The 11,107-nt window shown below is 38.7% G+C and overlaps 1 protein-coding gene across 1 annotated transcript in view; it reads right to left on the bottom strand.

Moving 5' to 3' along the window:
• Window positions 1–1,061: 1,061 nt before the first annotated feature.
• LOC131536477 (NACHT, LRR and PYD domains-containing protein 12-like) overlaps window positions 1,062–11,107 on the bottom strand; it is a 52,207-nt gene continuing 42,161 nt past the window's right edge. Inside the window, 1 exon segment of the mRNA XM_058769421.1 lies at window positions 1,062–2,106. Coding sequence (XP_058625404.1) covers window positions 1,550–2,106 — 557 coding nt within the window. The 3' untranslated portion in view covers window positions 1,062–1,549.

The raw sequence follows: 11,107 nt of genomic DNA, 5'->3' as shown, positions 1-11,107 counted from the left end.
ATTCAGACTTTATTTTACAGTATAATATGATTATTGCAATTGTAACAAATATTACATATTAAAGATATACATGTAACAAATTTGTTATATTTTTTCATTTTGTTATACTTTAAATAATAAAATAAAAATCATATAACAACAACAATAATACTACTACTAATAATAATGATTATTATTATTACTACTAAATACTGAGTTTTTATTTTATAGTAACTATTTATGGTTTTGGGTAATTGTTATAATCAACAATAAATAAATAACTAAAATATTTAGGATATTATTATTTTTAAATACCCATTGTTGTTTTTTAGTACAGTAGGATTATTGAAATTGTAACATTTTCTTTTGATATACTGAAAATAATAAAATTAATATCAAATAAAATTCATATTTTGATTATTAGTATTGTTGTCTCACTTTTTGTTTTACGGTAATATTACTGCAACAGTAACTAATAGCGTTTTTCTTTTTAATTATTTAAATAATAAAATAATGTATTTTTATTAGTAGTACTAAATACTGACATTTTATTTTATAGTACAATAGGATTTTTGATGAACTTGTTTAATTGTTATAATTTAGAAACACATACAAAATACAATTAATATTTTTATGATTATTATGAATATTTAAATATTACAAATATTAGTTTTATTTTAATAAATTATTTTTACTTAATAATAAAATAAAATTCATACTTTGGTTGTTTATTATTATTATTATTAAATAGTTTTTATTTTACAGTACAATAGGATTATTGCAATTGTAACATTTCTTTACTTGTTTGCTATAATTCAAATAATAGTTAAATCAATAAAAGGACTCCAGAATTGACACAAATACTTTAGCTAAAGTAATATTTGCATTATACATTTACACTCGTTCAAATCAACCAACAAAGTTTTGACTTTTTTTTTTTACACATTTCTACATGTTTAAGTAATAAAGATATTTGATTTTTCTGATGAATCTATTGTCATTAAAACACTTTCAAACTCAGAAGAAAAAAAGTAAGTATTTAGTAAATATCTAGTAAACATAAAATATTTTTAAATAAATATTCTGTCATGTTCTTTCTCTGAAGATCTCATAATAATGTAATATGTCTTTACTGTAGTTATAATAACTATATTTGATTGGATGCCGTGATTAATGTTATATTTTGTCTCGTGAGGAATCGATTATATTCTTGATTCATAAATCATTCAGACATTTCCCAGATTCATCAGCTTTATTGTATTCAAAGCATATTTACAGTGAGGAACTAGAAATAATGATTACAAATTACATATTCATCAATTACAATCTGATCTCAAGATGATTTGTCATTGTGTTTTATTATTTGTGCACAAAAACAATCCAGAAAAATGATACGAATGATAACATGAATATTTACAGAATGAATCACTGATCTGACTCTCTATGAGGATTTCTGGCACATTTATTCTGATTGATGTTAATATTAATGTCAAAAAGACACTCTGTAACATCTTGATCATGCAGCTCAAAGCATTATGGGTAGAATCTCTGGTCAGTCTCTTCTGATTCATCAACACAGTTTCACAGATGATCCATATTCAACATAAAACCCAGGATAGAGCGGCTGAGTGAATGTGGTCTGGACTGTGTGGATGAGGCTCATTGTGTCAGAGACGCTGTAGAAGGACAGAGTTCCTGCACTGTGATCCACAAACACTCCTATTCTCCTGATATCATCATCATCATCAAATACTCCTATTCTCCTGCTGATGGACTTCACAGGGAGATCAGTCCATCTGTTATTGTGAATGAATGAGTAACCGTAGTGAGAGCAGAACAAACTCCAGGACTGATCATTACCTCCAAACCCACACTCATCACCTCCTCCCTTCCTGCTGATGCTCTTATATGACACCGATATACGCACACTTCTATCTCCACTCCACTCCAGCTCCCAGTAACAGCGTCCACACACACTCTCTCTACACAACACCTGACACACATCAAATCTTTCTGGATGATCAGGATATGGCTGGACTGTGCGGGTGCCAGTAATCACTCCGTTGCTCTCAGACAGACGGAGGCAATTACTCACTGTGTTCAGATCCAGAGTGAGCTGATGGGAATCTGATGGAGATAAAACACATCAGAATCAGGAATTATGAATTAATTATTCAATCAGACACACAAACACGTGATCTTTAATATAATAGCCTGCACTAAACCTAAGCCTGGACTTATTATTGGACTTAACAGTCTTTTCTGAGAATATTATATAAGAGTGTTGAAATGTTCAGAAATCTCACTACACACTGGCTAAATGACTGCATTCTGCCCTTACTAGGATGACAGCTGAAGTGCTTGAGCCTGACTAGCTTGGCAGATAGCTAACAGGTTCCTCCAAGAAAGACTCTTTTTGTAACATCAAACCGCATGGCAGAGAAATACAGCGTTCTGTTGAATTTCTTTTGACGCAACACTAACTAAGGCAACTCTAGAGGTACACACTTAAGACATCAATTTGCTACGACCACTAGGTGTCACTATGGGACTGTTTTAATGAGGTCGGCACACTCCCCGTCTGGTATAATATTTTATACCACTGTGCCTTTACACAACAACACCACCTCCAAAATCGGTCTTAAGTACACTTTGGGATTGTCTTGTTTGATAACCTTTACCTCCACTTTACGTACTCTGAGGTCTTGACTTGGGATGGTGTTTACTACAACACCTGTAGGCCATTCGTTTCTTTTGAGTAATGCATCCTTTAGAAGCACAACATCTCCGACCTGTAGGTTTGGCTTGTTTACCTGCCACTTTCTCCTTTGCTGAAGTGTTGTTAAGTATTCTTGATGCCAGCGCTTCCAAAAGGCATCAGGCAAGGCTTTGAACTTGCCTCCACTGTTTGTTGTAGAGATCTTTAAGGTCATACTCTCCTTTTGGTGCAGACACGGTCTCTAACTTTTGAGTTAGAAGTGTGGCAGGTGAAAGAACATTTGGTATCTCTGGGTCAGATGAGATAGGGACCAGAGACCTGGCGTTCATTATGGCCATGATTTCCGACATGAGAGTAACAAGGACCTCATGTGACAGCCTTGTTGGATCTGTCTTGAGAAGCAAGGCATCTAAAATTCTCTGTGCAACCCCTATCAACCTTTCCCACACCCCACCCATATGTGAGGAATGAGGAGAGTTGAAGACCCAAGTACACCCTTGATCCTGTAGATAGCTTTTAAACTCTGGATCTTCTGCATTTATCTTAAGCTCTTTACAGGCCCCAATAAAGTTAGTTCCACGGTCAGACCTAAACAGTCTGATGGGTCCTCGGACTGCAATGAATCTTCTCAATGCATTTATAAAGCTTGAGGACGACAGTGACTCAATCACTTCAAAATGCACGGCTCGAGTTCCCAAGCACGTGAAAATAACTGCCCAACGCTTACTCTCCGCAAGTCCTCCCTTGGTTCGTCGAGCATAGACGTTCCACGGACCAAACACATCAACGCCAACATTGGAGAATGGAGGATCTGGGTTAACTTGATAAGATGGTAAGTTGGACATTTTTTGTTCTTCCAGCCTCCCTCTAAGCCTTTTACAGATCACACAATGATGTATGACACTTGACACTAGTCTTTTGCCTCCAATTACCCATAATCCAGCTGACCGAAGAGCCCCTTCTGTGAAATGCCAACCCTGGCAACTTGCTCATGAAAGTGTCTGACGAGTAGAGTAGCGATGTGATTGTTTTTGGGAACAATGATGGGGTGTTTCTCTTCCCAGCATGTTTCAGCTGATGATAAACGTCCTCCGACTCGTATTACTCCATCTTTATCCAAAATGGGGTTCAACTTTCTTATGATGCTGCGTTTGGGCACCTCTTCGTTTTTGCAAGGCACTTCAGTTCCTCTGAAAATGCTTCTTGTTGAACAGTTCTGATAACCACAATCCTTGCTTATGTTAATTCATCCATTTTGGAATTAGGGTTTCCAGAATAGGATCTGGCCTTACGTACAAGACCAGCCATGGCTCTGGTGAGTACCTTCCAGCTGGAGAAGCGTGTAAATCGCTGCGAGTCAAATTACTTCTCAGAAGCTTTGATGACTAAAGCTGACACATGTGGCTGTAGCTCTGCATCTGCATCTGGCTCCACAAGGTTGTAGATCTCTGGATGAAATGTGTCATCATTCAGTCCATCTTTGTGCAAAAATTCAGGGCCTGTAAACCAGTTTGTATGGCTCAGTAGCTCTGGGGATATGGAACGTGTTCCATGGTCTGCAGGATTTTGGTTTGTACTGACAAACTGCCACTGATTTGGGTGAGTAGACCTTCTGATCTGAGCAACTCTGTTGGCAACATTCACGTAAAACCTTCTGCTTGTGTTGTGAATGTAACCTAGGACAATTCTACTGTCTGTGTAGAATTTCACTCTTTGCAGTTCAATATCCAACTCAGTGGTCAGTAATTCTGCCATTTCAACAGCCAAAACTACAGAACAAAGTTCGAGACGTGGAACAGTCAGAGAAGTACGAGGAGCTAACTTGGATTTACCCAGGAGAAAGCCAACATGGCTGCATCCCTCTGTGTAAATTGCTCTAATGTAAGCTACAGCTGATATGGCCATGGTAGATGCATCTGCAAAGATACAGAGTTCGCTGTATTTTGTAGAACATAGAGAAACCAGAAGGTATGGCCTTTCAATCTGAATCTGTTCAAGCTTCAAAAGTGAATCAAGCCACGTTCTCCACTGATCTTCTCTTTCAGCTGGTATGGGAGAATCCCAATCACATTGATCATTGGCCAATTCTCTGACTTACGCCTTGCCTTGTACTGTTACAGGGGCTAAGAAACCCAGAGGATCATAAAGACTGTTGACCACAGAGAGGATGCCTCTTCTGGTAAATGGCTTCTCTTCCTTTGACACATAATAAGTGAAAGTGTCCGTTTGCAGATTCCACATGAGTCCCAGACTTCGTTGCAAAGGTAAGGGATCTGATGGTAACTCAATGTCTTGTAAATCCTTGGCCAAGTCATCATGACAGAACGCTTCCATAACTTTTCTACTGTTAGAGGCTATTTTGTGCAGTCTGATGTTTGATTCTGCAAGTATTTCCTTTGTTCGTTTCAACATAGTGATAGCTTCTTCACTGGATGGAAACAAAGCCATCATCCACATAGAAATTCTGAATCACAAATTGTTTCACCTCTGTGTCATGTTTGTCTTCTACAAGCAGAACAGCCCTTCGCAGACCATATATGGCCACAGAAGGTGACGGACTGTTCCCAAACACATGCACTTTCATGCGGTAGTCCACAATCTGTTTGTCTGGATTATTATCTCTAAACCATAGAAATCTGAGGAAGTCTCTATGGTCTTCACGGACAATGAAACAATAATACATGTGCTGTATGTCCACCGTGACTGCCACATGTTTCTTTCCAAAACGGATGAGAACGCCTAACAGTGTGTTGTTCAAGTCTGGTCCACTCAGTAACACATCGTTGAGGGAGGTACCTTCATATTTAGCACTGGAATCTAATACAACACGTATTTGACCCTTCTTCTGTGGATGGTAAACACCAAAAATGCTGTGGTTGCATTGTGTGTGCAAGTTCAGCCTGATCAGAATCAAACATCGTCTGCATGAACTTGAAGAAGTGTTCTTTCATATCTGGTTTTCTTTCCAGAGTGTGTTGTAGAGATTTAAGACGTCTGGCTGCTTGGCACCTGTTATTAGGTAAGCAAGGCTTATTTGGTTTGAAGGGCAATGGCGCTACCCATGAATTAGAGTCATTCATGTAGACCTCCCTGATGTACATTGGAACATGGAACATGAACATGAAACATGGAACACACTGCTGCCAAGGTCCTCTGTATCAGAAACAGCTGTAGCTACATCGCTTCGACGATTGCCATGCGACACAGAGTTGTCAAACTTCTCCCTTACAAATATGCTACTAGTGCACGGTGAAAGAATGGATGAGCGACCATTACTCAGAATGTTAGTTCTGAAAACACTGACATCAGCAGGTTTGTGTGTTCTTCCAAGACACACCTCTCCAATGATCACCCAACCAAGCTTTAGACGTTGCGAGAAGGGCGCGTTGTGAGGTCCGCTGCGCTGTTCTAGAACCTTATGCACTCGCAGTATGTCTCGGCCAAGAAGCAAGAGAATAGCTGCACAGGGGTCGACAGCTGGGATCTCATTTGCCACAGCTTTGAGATGTGGATGGTGTCTAGCAATCTCTGGTGACATTATTTCGGACCTGTCATCTGGAAGCATGTCACATTCAATTAAGGTGGGTAAGGAGATTCGGGTTTTACAATCGAATGATTCTAAAACAAAGTTACTTGCACGTCTACCTACTGTTTCCTTTATTCCAGAGCATGTTTTCAGAGTATATGGGATTCCATTTCCTTTAATGGCAAAATGATCAAAGAATTGGGTTTTGGCCAAAGATCTATTACTTTGTTCGTCAAGAACAGCATAGGCCTTGATAGCCTTTTCCTTTTGTCCTGCTGGATATACTTCGACAAGAGATATTTTAGAACATGATCTTGAGCTTGTACCATTTCCACAAATTTCAGTGCATTTGGATGTCACTGATGAGGCTTCACAGTTGTTGGTTGCTTCCCGCCTTGGTCTTCAATCGGGTGCATTTACTAGCTTTCTAAGGTGTTGGACCTGGATGTAATGCAGTTGGATGCTGATTGCGGTTACATTCTTTACACTGTACAGGTCTATCGCAGTCTTTGGCAAAATGGCTGGATGACGCACAGCATCTGAAACAGATGTTCATGTCTTTGAGGTAAGATTTCCTCTCATCTAATGTTTTGCCTCGGAAGCTACGATATTTCCTCAGCGGATGGGGTTTGTTATGCACAGGGCATTGATTCTCAGGGTCATTTACCTTTTTCTCTGTTGCCTTAGAAGCGTTTACAGATCTTAAAAAAAACTCATTCAGTTTTCCTGGTGGCTACGGTGTGTTTCGTATATGGCTTATACGGGGGACCTCTCTCTGTCCTAACAACATTTGAACTTCCAACTGCTATATCAGCAAAACTTGGATCGTTACGGACTCTAGCCTGATCGCAGACAAACTTCACAAAGACAGAAAATGGAGGGTAAGACACACCATTTTGTTCTTTATACTGTGCTCCTAATGTGATCCATTTCTCTTGCAGGTATAGTGGAAGCTTCTGCACAATTGGGTTGACTCCACATGATGTATTGAGATATGTGAGCCCCGGTAAGAATCCATCAGCTCGTGCCGCTTCAAGTTCCAACAGAGTGTCGCCTAGTTCTCTCAGTTTAAGGTTGTCTCGACATGAGATTCTTGGGAACTGTTCAACCTTTTTGAGTAAAGCATTCTCGATTACTTCAGCTGAACCATAACTATCTTCTATTCTTTGCCATACCATCCTAAGGCCAGCTCTGGCATTGTGAATGTGAACTGCTTTGATTCTCCGAGACTGTACAGAGGATGATGGTCCAAGCCACTTACAAAGCAAATCAAGCTCCTCTGTGGCTGTGAGATTCAAATCTTCTGTGGCGCTAAGAAAGGATACCTTGAAGCCCAATAGTTCTCTGGTTGATCATCAAATTTTGATAATCCTGCGCTTACCATCTCACACCGTAGTAGGTATTTTGCTAAGTCTATCGTAGTTGAAGGGTTTGCTTGCCACTGACTGGACTGGAAATCATTATGCTGGAATCTTGCACCATGCGGCTGTTCACTATAGTGGCAAGGTTCTCTCGGAGAGCTTGCAGTAAAGGGATTGCTAACAGAATTCCGGTTAGTGTTCTGCTTTATTGGATATTGAGCAGGTAACTCGCTGAACTCATAGTCACTGATTTCACTTGCCTGTACTTTACTCTTTTTCATATAGCTAGCTGTCCCACCACTGTCCTTCTTCTGCTGGTGCACTGGTGGACAATAGAGATCGAGTGTCTTTAAGTCTGGAAGTGGATTTGTGACTGAGTGTTGCATGACAGGACTGGAAACACTTTCACTGGGAAACTGTGTTAAGTTTTGTGGAGACAACCTTATGGAAACTTATGGATCTGTCTCTCCGAGCTCTTCCTCAGCAGCTGCCTCCAACACCTCTGCTTCTGCAACAGCAGCTGCTCGTTCTATCCACAGCGTATGTAAGTTTGCTTTAAGCTCTGCTTTCTTTCTTGCTGCTTCTTCCACAATGTATGCTTCTTCTTTCATCATCTCTGCTTCTTTCTTTGCAAATGCCAATTGCGCCCGTGCTGCTTCCGCCTTTGCACGTGCTCTGATAGCCATTCCACTGGCTGTTGAAACCCAACTTGAACGTGAGGTTCTGGAGCAACATGATCTTATTTCTAGGGAAGTTTTTCACACACATTTGAAGAAAAAACACCCGTAATATGAGCAATGAACGTGAGGTTCTGGAGCAACATGATCTTATTTCTAGGGAAGTTTTTCACACACATTTGAAGAAAAAACACCCGTAATATGAGCACTGTTGATACTGCTTTTTCCAGAAAACAGTAAAACAAGTCAAGACGAGCATTTAAACAATTTTAGGAAAAGGTTGAAATATCTAAAACAAAAAGTACCAGATACGCTCATTAAAACAACAGCACAAGATACTTGTCAAAATCCTGTAGTCTAACATTACAAGTTAGAAAAGAAGATACAAATAGTTAAGAATCTTACCGTGATCTAAACAAAAAAGTATCAGAAGCGAATGTTAAGCAATGAGATACTTGTCAAAATCTTGCACCATTACAATTTAGGAAAGCTAGCGTTTGTACAAGTTAGAAAAGTTAAACAAAAGAAAAAGATCCGCGTAGGCCTATCTTACGTTGTTCCGTCAGATACATCCTCACATGCTGCTGTCAAAACTTAAAATTAGCTCAGGAGCACTGCAGACAGAACACAACCCACTATCCGCCCGTAACACCAGAGGACAGACAGACGCAAAGATTTAAATGTATGGTAAAAATTCAACAAAATAATGTTTTTAAATTAAAGAGAGTTGTTTTTAATAAATCAACATTTCTTAATTGATAAAAATATTCTACCCGTTTTTTTTTAACATTAGACCATACTTTTTTCACTTTAAAAATTAGGTTAGCCTATACAAGTTTTTCTTTTAAACAAATGCCTCCTAAGCTACAGGAAAAATGTTGTTTTTATTTTATTTTAGTTATTCACACTTAATTTAGTAAAAAAAATGTAATCTGTCTTTTATTTTTGTCAACCTTAAAACTTCTGGTGTGGTATATCAGTTTGAAGACGTAGGTTACACCATATAGTTACAATATCAAGATGAAAGCGGTAAAAACAAGACCGGACTACTCTTTGATTTTCCGCCCGTAACAGTTGTGGTGTGTCATCTATCAATTGAAACAGATGTGCGTAATTAGACGTCTAAACTTTTACAACATCACAAGAAATGTAAATATTTCATCTCACACAGTGCAACAAAATGAGAATGGTGAAGGGTGTCTGGATTGAATGCTTACTGACGCTTTCATATCAGCGTAATGTATTTCAAACGGTTGAAAAACATCTAAAAGGTGTTTCTGGGGTTGCGACTCATTTGCAATCTAATGAGTTTTTGAGGGATCTGGCATTGTAAACTTTTGTGGTGTGATCCTCCCTGGCTCCTTCCTCCATCGTCACCATCCTGGACTCTGTGGATCATCCTCCTCCAGGGAGTCCTCCGCCAAAGCCTCCACCTGTACATCCTTCATCCCAACCCTTCGCTATCATCTTTTCCCATCCTACATCCACTCCTTTGTCCGCCTCCTTAGTCCCCCTCCGGTCGCGCCTTTCGGGAGGGGGCAAATTGTCACATCAACGGACATTTTGTTGTGTTTTTCATTCCCCATGTGCTCTGTGTGACCTAGTTTCTGTCTCTCGTTAATTGTGTCATTATGTTCAGGTGTATCTAATCATTATCCTCATTTACGTTCCCCATATAAGTTGTTTCAGTGTTTCTTTGTCTGGTCTCGTCGATATATACGTGTGGTTTTTACTCTGCTGTACTAGATTACCCCTATGTGGATTATTAAAGACCGTTGATTGTGATTCCTCATCTTCGTGTGTTATTCCTGCACCACACTGTGACAATACCGTTAGGTAAATTATGCTAAACAGATGTGAAACTGGTATTTAAAATGTAAAATAATAAAAAGGTAAATTTATGCAATCATATTATGCATGAATGATCGTGTTATTTATAGAATACCTATTATTGTTTAAACATGAATTTCACAGTATATAACCGCACTACTTCACAAATTAATGTTATACACTGTATAGCGTACTAAAGATTATTAGGCTATCCCCTACTGGCAGTTATCGGATTTTATGATGTGTTTTCAGGAGCCCAAAAGCAAAAGTTGTACGATGTTCATTACCTGTAAACTCTACCTTCTTGTCATGCAACATTGATAGTTCATCATTGATGGCACAATGGCTGACAATTACGATAGTCAGTTTTCCATCGGAGTTATTTAAATATATTTTAATGGGAATATGTGTTTAACACAATGTGCTTATTATCTCTAGGTACTTTTGAGATTCTGGATTTCGACGACGGATTGGAGCAGATCCTTGATGAGCTCTGTAAGTCTTTTCTCCATTTCTTTTAAGTCATTTAACGTCTAACATAGGAGTGTTCGATATGACGATTTTTGATCATGGACGATAAAAATGTCTCCATGATCTGCTTTTGAAGAAATATCGTAGTATTGTGCTACAGCGCACATTCTGTCACTTGCATTTCTGGCAATTTGCAATAGGATATAATTAGAATGAATGTACAAATGTTTGCCATAAGTAGCCTATTCTAGTCTTAACATAGAAATATTATTTTTATGTAACAAATAGGCTATAAATTATGATTTACTATATGTTGTGTACAAAGTAACACACCAAGCAAGATCCTTTTTATTCCTGTTTATATAAAAGTACGAAGATGTATCGTACAGCTCCGGGTATCCACATACAGCGATGATGATTTTGATCCACTTAGTGGGCTAACGTCAGTAACACCTTGACTTTCTTCCAAATAACGCACATTTCATTCATAATATTAAAACACAGGCCTATAATTTGCACGTTTTTGTTTTTTTTCTGAATTGTG

This window comes from Onychostoma macrolepis, chromosome 03 (assembly GCF_012432095.1).
Source record: "Onychostoma macrolepis isolate SWU-2019 chromosome 03, ASM1243209v1, whole genome shotgun sequence".
NCBI classification, from domain to species: Eukaryota; Metazoa; Chordata; class Actinopteri; order Cypriniformes; family Cyprinidae; genus Onychostoma; species Onychostoma macrolepis.
Note: the sequence above shows the minus strand (reverse complement) of the source record. Positions and strands in the feature narration are given on the sequence as shown.